The sequence below is a fragment of the Jaculus jaculus genome, chromosome 8 (assembly GCF_020740685.1).
Source record: "Jaculus jaculus isolate mJacJac1 chromosome 8, mJacJac1.mat.Y.cur, whole genome shotgun sequence".
Lineage (NCBI taxonomy): Eukaryota > Metazoa > Chordata > Mammalia > Rodentia > Dipodidae > Jaculus > Jaculus jaculus.
Genome location: NC_059109.1, coordinates 64,896,218 through 64,909,477, shown reverse-complemented (window position 1 = coordinate 64,909,477; position 13,260 = coordinate 64,896,218). Strand labels below are relative to the sequence as shown.

The 13,260-nt window shown below is 40.3% G+C and overlaps 1 protein-coding gene across 4 annotated transcripts in view; it reads right to left on the bottom strand.

The window, feature by feature from the left end:
• Positions 1 to 13,260, bottom strand: part of Cep152 (centrosomal protein 152) — a 157,767-nt gene that overhangs the window by 40,571 nt on the left and 103,936 nt on the right. For all 4 annotated transcript variants that reach the window (XM_045157384.1, XM_045157381.1, XM_045157382.1 and 1 more), the window contains exons 20-22: positions 11,373 to 11,504; positions 2,091 to 2,741; positions 988 to 1,123 (exon numbers count right to left, since the gene is read on the bottom strand). In XM_045157384.1, the coding sequence (XP_045013319.1) occupies positions 988 to 1,123; positions 2,091 to 2,741; positions 11,373 to 11,504 (919 nt within the window). The remainder of the gene's footprint in view (positions 1 to 987; positions 1,124 to 2,090; positions 2,742 to 11,372; positions 11,505 to 13,260) is intronic.

Here is a 13,260-nt window from a genome sequence, read left to right as displayed (position 1 = left end):
AAAAAAAAAAAAAAAAATGTTTCAGAAAGGGCTAGAGAGATGACTTAGTGGTAAAGGAACTTGCCTACAAAGCCAATGACCCAGGTTTGATTCCCCAGTGCCCATGTAAATCTAGATGCATAAGGTGGCACATGAATCTGAAGTTCGTTTGCTAGAGGTCCTGAGATGCCTATTCTCTATCTGCTTTTCTCTCTCTCTCTCAAATAAATAATTTTTTGTTGTTGTTGTTTCGAGGTAGTCTCTCTCTGGCCCAGAGTGACCTGGAATTAACTATGTACTCTCAGGGTGGCCTCAAACTCATGGAGATCCTCCTACCTCTGCCTCCCAAGTGCTAGGATTAAAGATGTATGCCACCACACCCAGCAAATAAATAAATAAATATTTTTAAACATGCTTCAGAAATATTTCCATTAAGAAATTGCTGAAGTGTCACTAAACTAAATGTGAAAATCGCTATTATGTGGCAATTTTCTTACATGAAATTTGGGGTTTATGAATATTCAGGGGAGTGAAATAAAAACCTAATTGCTCTATTAAAACTTTCAGGGCTGGAGTGATGACTTAGCAGTTAAGGTACTTGCCTGCAAAGCCTAAGGACCTAGGTTTGACTTCCTAGTACCCACATAAATTGAGATACACAAGGTGGTACATGTGTCTGCAGTTTATTTGTAGTGGCTAGAGGCCCTGGCAGGTCCATTCTCTATCTGCCTATTTTTCTCTCCCTCTCTCTCAAATAAATAACAATTTAAAACAAACTTTCATTATTCCTTTTATAATACTAAGTGCTTATGAATGAAGGGAAACCAGAAGACAGAAGGTCTAAATCAACTTGTCCTCTAAACACAAACTGAAATCTAGAAGATACACATAAAGTCACTGTGCACTTATTAGGCTGTTTACATCTTAAATTTCCTCTCATCCTCATAGTTACTGTCTGGAATGAGGATTGGAGATGTTCCAATGACTGGTGGAAACAAAATCAATTACCAGCTTCTGTTTCTTGCAAGGCCGAGGACTGAGCATGGTGTCTGCAACTGGGTACAGGAAGGGGTGCTCCAATGCCAGGGTCTCCTTGGCCAGTGTCCCAGCTAACAGGATCTGTAGAGATCTTGGTGATATTTCTCTGAAATAAATTGCCTTCAGATTTAATGTCTAGATAAAGCTCCATACAAATTTGTTTTAAATTCCTAAAAAAAAGGAAAAACTGCCTGCAAACAATCTTGAACTAACACCAATATTCTTCATTCTTCTTAGGGATATATTAGCACCTAATATGCTAATGGACTGACCTCCTGTGGCCATCATCTTCCAATTAGAACATGTCTCACAGAGGGATGGTAGGGCTGCTATAATACATACAGAGGAAATACAGTTTACACATATGAACACACACACACACACACACACACACACACACACTTTCAAGAACATCTTAAAAGTTCGGGACATTTTCATCGCAGCAGAGGTCAACTTCATTGGCAACTACACTACTTGAAATATTTGAAGTATATTACATGTGCCGAATATATAAATAATAGAAAGGTGCTGCTTCTTCATTTGAAAATCAAAGACTATCTTTTCATGATGGCAAACTTGAAAGCTTCAAGATGATTTTCCCATCACTTTTCATGCTAAAACCGGCTATTTTTCCTCATTTTAATTATCTTTCTTTTCCCAAAGTTCTCAATGCAGCATTCAGCAGTGCTCTTGCCAGTCAACTCCTTAGGAGTAACAACTTTGTGAAATCAAGGGCAAAACATGAACCGGGGTGAAGTGGGATGAGTTAGACGGATCCTTTTTGTCCCTTCTGGCTCAAAAAATCCTGTGCTACTTCTCATGAAGGATGCAGACAGGACAAGTGGGGTCATGCATACCTTACCTAAACACAAGAAATTAAGCGAGGGAGTTTATATTTTCTTTTTGAAATGGGTAACTATAGAATCATATTTATCCAAAGTAATAACTAGTTTTACCACCCAAACTAGAATGTGAGTCTTTTCCTAGTTTCTACATCTTTCCAGTAGATATAAGTACCAAAAGCTCAACAATGGCCCTGAGCTCAATAGTTCTTTTTACTCTTAAGAACATACCTTTTCCCATTCTGGGCTGGTGTTTTCTGTATTTAAGGACAACATATCCTGAATTGCTTTCTGTATACAGGCTTTTAGTTTCTCAAAATACTGCACAGATACCCACTTTGAAGAGCAAATTGACATGAGTTCCAAGAGCTGCTTGTCCTCTGCACCATGAATGCATTCCATTTGGGTGTCCTTTAGCAGAAACTCAAGCACAGCCAGGATGTCTTCCTCATATTGATAGATTTCTTGTCGCATCTTCCTGGCTTCCTGAATTGCCCATTCTCTACGGCTTTGGTCTAGGCATGCCTGCCATTCTGCCTCCTTCAGATGAAGCAGGTCAGTGTTCCGTTTCACAGCCTCTTCTTTAGCAGCTGCAAGCACCTCATTAATTTTATTTCGATGATCATCTAGAAATTTCCGGTAATCTTCCTCATTTTGTTCTTGAATTCTGTGGATTTCTTCTTGCTTTTCTCGGTTCCATTCAGTTCGGGCTTTGGCCAGCTCAGCCCTGACAACCACAGGGACTTCCTCGTTCTTTAGCTCCAGCTCCTTCTGAAGAGAGTGAACCTTGGCTTCCAGTTCCGTCCCAGGGGTTAGACTTTTCTTCATATGTTCAAGCTCCCTTTTCCATTTCTCTTTAGCTTCTGACAGGGCAAATGACAGCTATGGGCACAACACAAATGTAAAAGTCTGTGAGATTCTCCTTTTTAATAAGATCCCAGCCCTTACAATAGGCTAACCTCTAAACTTAATGAGTGATATAACAATTAAAGGGAAAAAGAAATCTTGATGTATGTTATTCTGCAAAACATGGCTACATGGACTAAGGATAGTCGGCTTCATTTTAAATCACCTAGTAGATTATAGGTTTTATGACTTAAAAAAAAAAAATTAAGGCTAGAGATATGGCTCAGCAGTTAAGGTGCTTCCTGCAAGGCCTAAAGGTCCAGGTTTGATTCCCCAGTATCCATGTAAAGCCAGATGCAGAGTGGTGCACACATCTGAAGTTTGTTTGCAGCAGCAGGCGGCCCTAGCATATGCTCTCTGCTTGCAAAAATAAAATATAAAATAAAATAAAATAAAAAACACCGATTAAGGGCTGGAGAGGTGGTTAAACAGTTCAGGTGCTTACCTGCAATACCCAATAACCTGAGTTCAATTATCCAGAACCATGTAAAGCCAGATGCACAAAGTGGTACATGCATCTGGAATTCATTTGTAATGACTGGAGGCCCTGGTCCACCCATATTTTCTCTCTCTGCTAAATAAAAAGTATTTTTTAAAAACACTGATTAAAATCAGGCATGGTGGCACATGCCTTTAACCCCAGCACTTGGGAGGCGGAGGTAGGAGGACTGCTGAGAGTTCAAGGCCACCATGAGACTCCATAGTGAATTCCAGGTCAACCTGGGCCAGAGTCAGACCCTACCTCAAAAAACAAACAAACAAAAAATACTGATTAATTGATGTAGAACTAAAAGTTGAAAATGGCACATACATTTATGGTATTAGTCAAAGCTAATGACATAAAAATACTTTATATCAGTATTTTTTAAACAGATACAGAGCTGGGGAGATGGCTCAGCAGTTAAAGGTGTTTGCTTACAAAGCCTGCTGGCCTGGGTTTGGCTCAGCACCCACATAAAACCAGGCGCACAGAGCAGTACGTGCACCTGGAGTTCATTTGCAGCAATGGGTCCTGGTGCTAGCATGCATGGCTCATTCTCTCTTTGTTTGCAAATAAATAAATAAAAATGTTTTTAAAGACACTGATTAACTGATTGCAGAGCTAAAAGTTGAAATTGGCACAAATATTTGTATAATTAGCAAAAAACCTAATGTGATAAACATACTTTATATTATTATTTTTAAAATATTTAATTATTTGAGAGAGAGGCAGACAGAGGGAATGGGCATGCCAAGGCCTCTAGACATTGCAAATGAATTCCAGAAGCATGTGCCACTTTGTGCATCCGGCTTTACATGGTTTGGGGAATTGAACCGGGGACCTTAGGCTTTGCAAGCAAGCAGCTCAACCACTGAACCATCTTTCCAGCCCTACATCACTATTTTTAAAAGATACAGAACTGGGAGATGGTTCTGCAGTTAAAGATATTTGCTTGCAAAGCCTACTGGCCTGGGTCCAATTCCCTAATACCCACAAAAAGCCAGATGCAAAAAGTGGCACATGTCTCTGGAGCTCATTTGCAACAGCAAGAGGTCCTGGCATGTGTACGCACACACACACAAACATGTAAATAAATAAATACTTTTAAAGAACAGATATGATCTCACTTCTCTGAGCTCCTTTCCTTACAAATTATCTTTTTTTATCTTTTGATTTTTCAAAGTAGTGTCTTGCTTTAGCCCAGGCTGACCTAGAGTTCACTATTTAGTCTCAGGCTGGCCTCAAACACACAGAGATCTTTCTACCTCTGCCTCTTGAGTTCTGGAATTAAAGGCATACACCATCACACCTAGCTACAAATCATCTTTAAAAAATTTTTTTAAATTTATTTGAGAGCAACAGACAGAGAGAGAGAAAGAGTCAGATAGAGAATGGACACACTAGGGCCTCCAGCCACTGCAAACAAACTCCAGACACGTGCGCCCCCTTGTGCATCGGGCTAACATGGGTCCTAGGGAATTGAGCCTTGAACTGAGGTCCTTAGGCTTCATAGTCAAGTGCTTAACCACAAAGCCATCTCTCCAGTTCCAAATCATATTTTAACTAAAGCAAAAGAAGTCCTGGGCAGGAGAGGTGCCTTGTGCCTTCACGGTTAAGGCACTTGCCTGTACAGCCAAAGGGCCCAGGTTCAATTTCCCAGCGCCCACATAGGCCAGATGCACAAGGTGGCACATGTGGTCTTGAGTTACTTTGTAGTGGCTGAAGGACCTGGTGTGCCCATTTTCTTTCTCTCCCTCTCCTCTCTCTCATACACATACACAAATAAAAGGTTTTTTTTTTTTTTTTTTTTTTTTTTTTTTGGTTTTCCGAGGTAGGGACTCACTCTAGCCCAAGTTGACCTGGAATTCACTATGGAGTCTCAGGGTGGCCTCGAACTCACGGCAATTCTCCTACCTCTGCCTTGCAAGTGCTGGAATTAAAGGTGTGCCCCACCACGCCCGGCTGTTGTTGTTTTTTAAAGCAGTCCCATAAAAAGCTTAAACATGCATAATTACCACATGATAAACAAGGGAAACGATTTCAGCCATTAGAACAGTTTATTAAGAGACATCAAAAAGGAAACCAGTCATTTTTCTTTTGTTTTTTCAGAAAAGGCAATGTTTCTGAACAATTTTTTTAAATTTATTTATTTATTTATAATTTATATTAGCATTTTCCATGATTATAAAAAAAATCCCATGGTAATTCCCTCCCCCCCCCCACAATTTCCCCTTTGAAATTCCATTCTCCATCATATTACCTCCCAATCACAATCATTGTACTTACATATATATAATATCAACCTATTAAGTACCCTCATCCTTTCCTTTCTCTTCCCTTTATGTCTCCTTTTTAACTTACTGGCCTCTGTGACTAAGTATTTTCCTTCTCACGCAGAAGCCCAATCATCTGTAGCTAGGATCCACATATGAGAGAGAACATGTGGCGCTTGGCTTTCTGGGCCTGGGTTACCTCACTTAGTATAATCCTTTTCAGGTCCATTCATTTTTCTGCAAATTTCATAACTACATTTTTCTTTACCGCTAAGTAGAACTCCATTGTATAAATGTGCCACATCTTCATTATCCACTCATCAGTTGAGGGACATCTAGGCTGGGTCCATTTCCCAGCTATTATAAATTGAGCAGCAATAAACATGGTTGAGCACATACTTCTAAGGAAATGAGATGATTCCTTCGGATATATGCCTAGGAGTGCTATAGCTGGGTCATATGGTAGATCAATCTTTAGCTGTTTTAGGAACCTCCATTTCCACAATGGCTGGACCAGATTGCATTCCCACCAGCAGGGTTCCTCTTTTTCCACATCCCCGCCAACATTTATGATCATTTGTTTTCATGATGGTGGCCAATCTGACAGGAGTGAGATGGAATCTCAATGTAGTTTTAATCTGCATTTTCCTGATGGCTAGGGACGTAGAACATTTTTTTAGATGCTTATATGCCATTCTTATTTCTTCCTTTGAGAATGCTCTATTTAGCTCCATACCCATTTTTTGATTGGCTTGTTTGATTCCTTATTATTTAACTTTTTGAGTTCTTTGTATATCCTAGATATCAATCTATCAGATATATAGCTGGTGAAGATTTTTTCCCATTCTGTAGGTTGCCTATGCTTTTTTCACTGTGTCCTTTACAGTGCAAAATCTTTATAATTTCATGAGGTCCCAGTGATTAATCTGTGGTTTTATTGCCTGAGCAATTGGGTTGCATTCAGAAAGTCCTTGACAAGACCAATATGTTGAAGGGTTTCCCCTACTTTTTCCTCTAGCAGTTTCAGAGTTTCAGGTCTGATGTTACGCTCTTTAATCCATTTGGACTTAATTCCTGTGCATGGCAAGAGAGAAGAATCTATTTTCATCTTTCTGCAGATATATATCCAGTTTTCCCAGCACCATTTGCTGAAGAGGCTGTCTTTTCTCCAGTGAGTATTTTTGGCATTTTTATTGAGTATCAGGTGTCTATAGCTACTTGGGCTTACATCTGGGTCCTCTAATCTGTTCCACTGATCTACATGTCTGTTTTTGTGCCAGTAAACGCTGTTTTTGTTACTATGGCTCTGTAGTATAGGTTAAAATCAGGTATGGTGATACCACCAGCCTTAGTTTTGTTGCTCAGTAATATTTTAGATATTCGAAGTTTTTTTGTGATTCCAAATGAATCTTTGCGTTGTTTTTTCTATTTCCATGAAGAATGCTTTTGGAATTTTGATAAGGATTGCATTAAATTTTGGTAAGATAGCCATTTTCACAATATTGATTCTTCCAATCCAGGAACAAGGAATGTATCTCCACTTTCTAGTGTCTTCTGCAATTTTCTCGCTTGAGTTTTAAAGTTCTCATTGTAGAGATTCTTTACTTCCTTGGTTAGGTTTATTCCAAGGTATTTTTTTTTTTTTTTGATGCAATTGTGAATGGGAGTGATTCTCTGATTTCATCCTCTGTGTGTTTGTTGTTAGCATATATGAAGGCTACTGATTTCTGTGTATTTATTTTGTATCCTGCTACATGGCTGTAGGTTTTGATCAGCTCTAACAGTTTGCTAGTAGTATTTGATCTTTTCATAATGTCCCAAATATCTTGAAATTCCCACTCATACTTTTCTATAAGTTTGTCTTTCTCTTTGTTGGACTGTATTAGATCTGCCACCTGGTCTTCTAGCTTAGATATTCTGTCCTCTCCTTCATCCATTCTACTGGTGAGATTTTCTACAGTTTTTTATTTCATTAACTGTGTTCTTCATTGCTAGTAATTCTGACTGGTTTTTCTTTATTATTTCTCTTTCCTTATTTATGTCTTATATTGCCTTCTTTATTTCATGAAATTGGTGTCCTGCATCTTCTTTTATTCCTTTGATTTCCTCTTTACTTCCTCTTTGACACCTTTAATTTGTTCTCTGACTTCTTTGAACATATTTACAATCATTCTTTTGAAATCTTTCTCAGGCATTTCCTCTAACTAGTTCTCACTGGAGGTCATTTCTGATGCATTAATACTTTTAGGTGGATTTATATCGTCTTGCTTTTTAGTGTTTCTTGTGTTATAATGTATATATTTTTGCATTTTGGATTAAATTAATGCCTGGATTTTCTACCTAGCTGGGTATTCTTAGCTGTATCAATTGATTTGACGTTATATATTTTCAGGGTAGGAGCTTAAGGTGTTAGGTGTGGCTCTTAAGACTCTCAGAGTAACTACTAAGGTGCTCCTAGGGGTTGAGTTTCCCTGCTATGGGAGTATTCAAGTAGGCTGAGTGGAATAAAATACAGGTAGATTCTAAAAGTTAACTGAATACTGTACTCATTCAATCAAAAACAGCTCCAAGTATGTATGCCAAGGTAGTTATTATAACAACCAGATCCTCTATCAACATAGAGGTTAAGATTTCTGGTCTGTTGAGGGATCCAAGTCAGCTTGTGACCAAGTGAGACCCTTCCCTGGTGCAATCCCAGTTACCTTGGATGATTTTGGTCTCAGTCAAGTTGCTGCCTGGTCGTCGGGCTGCTGTTCTGATTTCAGGAGGTGGGCACTGGCTTTTCCTGAGGGGCAAACCAAGCCTGGCAACTGTGGCCCTGCAGATCAGCACCCCCGCTGCTGGAACTGCTGCTGCTAAAACTGCCTCTTCTGGGTCTGTCAGCAGCTGAAGCTGCTGCTGCTGGGCACACCACTGCTGCTGCCTCTGCTGTAGCTGCCACTTCTGGAGCCACTGTTGCTGCTGAAGCTGCTGCTGGTGAGTCTGCTGTTGCTGCCGCTACTGGGTCTGCTGCTGCTGGGGCCGCTGTTACTGGTGCTGGAGCCACTGATGTTGCTGCCAGACTCTGCTCCTTCTTGGGTCCCGCTGTTCGCTCAAGTTGGCGTGGCCGGGTCCTGGGCCGCTGCTCTGTTCACTGTAGCTGGGCTCAGGCGGTGGGGTAGGGGAGGGAACCGCAGCTGCTCTAATTCTTTCGCTGTTTATGTGTTCTTCTACCTCGTGGTCTGCTCCTCCGTTGCTCACTGCCGCTCTCCCTTCACATTTCCTGAGTTGCGGAGAGCGCGGTGTGAGTGGAAGCTCCCGCACCTGGCTTTTCCTGCAGCTAGAGCCGAGTCTGGCGGCTTTCTGGTCCACCGCCATGGCTGGCGGAGATGCTGGGGCCGCTTTTGCCGGCCTGTGCATGCTCTGGATGCTCTGGATCTCTTCTGCTTCTCTGCTGCTGCTTCAATTTCCTATACACCTCACTTTTTAGTGAAAGTGTGTATTTTGCTGAGTTTTTGGTCTTTTTTCCCCCCTTGGCTGCTTTAGCGTGGTACCTATGCTGCCATCTTAACTGGAAGTCTCCCAGTCATTTTTCAATAAGCACATTTTCCTTAATAACAAAATAAAAGGACAATATGTAAAATAACCAAATATGAGAACTAAGTCCAGAACAAAAAGAAATAGGGAAATGAAAAGGCCTGGGTTCCAGGTCTAATGTCACTACTCCTGGTAGAAGCAGCTCACTCAAAGCCTCACAAGAAGACTCTGGAGACAGCGGCTAGAGACTCTTACTCTCGTGGAGGCACAGGCCCATTCCTTGACTCTCTGAGCATCAATATCCTCATCTATAAAAAAGTGATAACTACAGTGCCAACTTGATAGAGATTAATGATATACACAGTAAATATTGTAGAATACTCAGTGCTAAGCCAATAGATAACAAAGACTAGAAATGTTATGTAACTATTACTTTAAATTTGCTGCTACAAACATTCTCTCAAAACTATTATGCAGCTGGGAGTGTAGAATGCTTTTGTATGCATAGGGCCCTGAATTCAATCCCTAGCACTGCAAAAATATAACAAAATGATTATTATGATCTGAGAATTTTTTCTTTTTGTTTTATATGGTTTTATGTTTTTAAATGTTTAGCTCTGTACCTCGTTTTTTCCAAAGTACTTTTGAGCCATCATAAAACTATTTATTATGTGAAACTTTCTCATTCTATTGTTTTGAAACTGTGGTAGTTTGAATATATGTCCCCCAATAGACTTAGGATGTTTTACAAAACATTTTATTCATTTGAGAGAGAGAAAGGGAGACAGGGGGAGAGAGAGAAAGGGCATGCTAGTGCCTGTAGCCACTGCAGATAAACTCCAGACACATGCACCACCTTGTGCATCTGACTTATGTGGGTCCTGGGGAATTGAACCTTTGTCCTTAGGCTTTGCAGGCAAGTGACTGAACTTCTATGCCATCTCTCCAGCCCTGACTCAGGCATTTTATTAAGGCTTCTAATTTGGATTTACCATTGCCTGACTAGAAGAGGTATCACTGGTGGAAGATCTTGGGGTCCAGCCCTAAGGTATGTTTGGAGGCAGATCTGATTTCCAGACTAAAGGTATGCAGAGTGCTTGAACTCTGCCTGGGTTCACTGCTGTTTTGCTATTGGTTTTGCGCTTCCTTGTGGTGCTGGCTGTGTGGTTATGTCTTTCTGTTTGGATCTGTGAAAGTGGATCAGCTTCTTCCACCATGAATGAAACTTCCCCAGGATCTGTAAGCTTCAAATAAATCCCTTTCTCCCATAAACTATATCTGGTTTGGAAGTTCAGCCCAGCAACATAGAGCTGACTACAAAGAAATTATTCAACTTTAATTCAGAGTTAGGACTATCTCTGAAGTCTACCTTACACAGGTTTGACAGTTCTACTGGGACTAACATTGGGTTGTTACTTTCCAATATATTTTATTATTGTATATATCTAATATATTCTATTCCCTTTTCTGAACAGTGAAAAAATTTCCAGGCCTTTTACTTTTCCAAGTAAATTTTAGAATTATTCTGTCTACTTCAAAATTATTTTAGTCTGTTGGCCTTTTGATTAGAATTAGTTTAAGACCAGAAGTTAAGCTGTAAGAGTACAGTGGACTTCTGAATTGTCATTTTTGAGAAATATGAAGTCTGTGGAAAACTTTGCTACTTAGCAAAGGGAACTACTGACGTTGCACAAAAAATCTTCACACATGTTAGAACACAATGAATGGCTGATAAACATGTAACACCTGCTCTCAATCTCAATCAAAAATCCTGTATGGGGGCAGAGAGGTGGCTTAGCAGTTAAGGCACATGCCTGCAAAGCCAAAGGACCCAGGTTGGACTTTCCAGGTCCCACATAAGCCAGATGCATATGGTGGTGCATGTGTCTTGTTCAATTGCAGTAGCTAGAGGCCCTGGTGCACCCATTCTCTCTCTCCCTCTCTCTCTGTCTTTAATAAATAAATAAAAATAAATCTTAAAAAATGTTTTTAAAAATCATGTATGGGCTGGGCATGGTGACGCATGCCTTTAACCCCAGCACTTGGGAGGCAGAGGTAGGTGGATCACCATGAGTTTGAGGCCACCCTGAGATTACATAGTGAATTCCAGATCAGCCTGGGCTAGAGTGAGACCCTACATGGAAAAACAAATAAACAAAAACAATCCTCGATGGTAACATGGGATTTATTTGTAAGTCAACAATGAGAAGAACAGACCTCTCTTCCTCTCCCAGGAATCCTTCCACAATGCTATGAGGAGGTACATATTCCCCAGCCAGAGGCAGAGAAGAGTCTGTCAGAGGACCTGGGCAAGCTTCTTTCCAGAAGAGCACTTACTCTTTGGGCCACAGAAGCCTCCAGTTGGTCCTCCCATTTCCTCTGCTCAGCTCTCAGAAGTGCTTTGTACTCTGCAAGACCAGGCAGCTCTTGTAGCCATCGGTGACGGGCATTTCGCACAGCACTTTCCACCTATAGAAGGTTATGGTAAGAAGAGGCAAAGCAAGGCATAAACGTTAATGAGAGCTTGCTTTCACACAGCACTGTGATCTCATGCACATCTCACATTGTGTCTCCCTGAATAATAGCTACACCCACCTCAAGCACACTCTCATAGACACATAGTAGGTTGGTGGCAATTCCTTTCTAAACTTTCCATTCTAGCCCATGCAAATGCCAAAAAAGTGGGAATCTGTAAATGTTTTATATAAAGTACCCACTGACATTCCCAATAAAGCTCTATTTTGACCAAAAAGAGCATTCAAGAGGGATACCTGGTGTCAGCTATTGTCAATCACTATAAACCACCACCTCTTCACTCCAGGCCACACACTCTCAAGACTATATCTGGTAAATTCCTTCTGAGACTGATCAAAAGAATGAGGATGATGCCTCAGTTTGGGGCAAAAAAAAAATCAAAGACATGGTGAATTATCAGAGTGGTCTACTTAAAAATCTGTCATCAATTATTTGGAGATCATTTATTGAACAAATGTTCCTCATTTCTTTGTTTCAAAACACACATGAGGTTACAGACATGGCTTAGTGAAGAAGATTGCTTGTTCTGGAACCATGGACCCTGGCTTTGTACCTCAGCAACTATGTCAAAAGCCTCTCATGCATGTAACTCAAGCTTGAGAGAAGCAGAAACAGGGGCTGGCAGACTGAAAAACGACAGCTTCAAACTCAGTGAGGGAATCTGTCTTAGGAAATAAACCAACAGAGCATCAGAGGAGGAAACCCAATGCTCTCCTTTGGCCTCAACACAAATGCATGTAGGGCATGTGCATCTGCACACACACACATACAAACCCACACACATACTTCACATATACACCACACACCCACACAATATAGGTATACAAACAGAGTTGATAAGAGGCTGCCATTTCCAACTGAAGTTCTAAAAGTAAGTACATGTAAATTCCAGGAAATTAAAAATAAGGAGAAAAGATAGTTTCTATAGAACTTCATATTCTCTCCCAAGAGATGCTGTGAGACTTTCCTTCATCCTATGTTATACTACTGATTTCCTTCAAAACAGTTATAGTTTCATAAACATAAAAATGATACCCTCAAACACACTTGCCTATGGATTATTTTCTTAAAATTTCAAAAGCACTTTTGTTGCTTTTTTTTTTTTTTTTTTTTTTTTGAGGCAGACCCCTTTCCATAGTCCTGGCTGGGCTGGAACTCACTATGAAAACCAGAGTGGCCTCCTGCTTTTGCCTTCCAAATGCTGGGATTATAGGTATGTGCTATCATGCTCAGCCTCAGAAAAAATTTTTTCAACTAATTGAAGATGTTGTTTTTGTTAAACTTTATGTTTCTAGACTTTAAGGATACCTTTTAAATTATGTAGGATAATACATATGAACAAATTTTCAAGTATTTCCAAAAAAGCCCCCCCCCCCCTTTTTTTCAGTACTGAGGATTGAACCAAGAACCTCATGGATGCCAGGCCTGCATTCTATTAGCAGGTCATATCCCTAATCCCAGATATTCTGTTATTTAGAACTTTTAAGTAATATGTCTGAAATGATAAATACAGAATAAACATCAAGGTCTAAGACTGTTTTGTGGGCCAGAAACCCTACCAGGTAGTCTATGAGGTAAAACTATTTTCAAAATTACAGTAAGACACTGACTCTTCTCTCTTGTGTGACGATATCAATTTGCCAGCAGGTTCCTCCTCTTAGTTAAGCTAGACAGAGCAGATAACAACTCA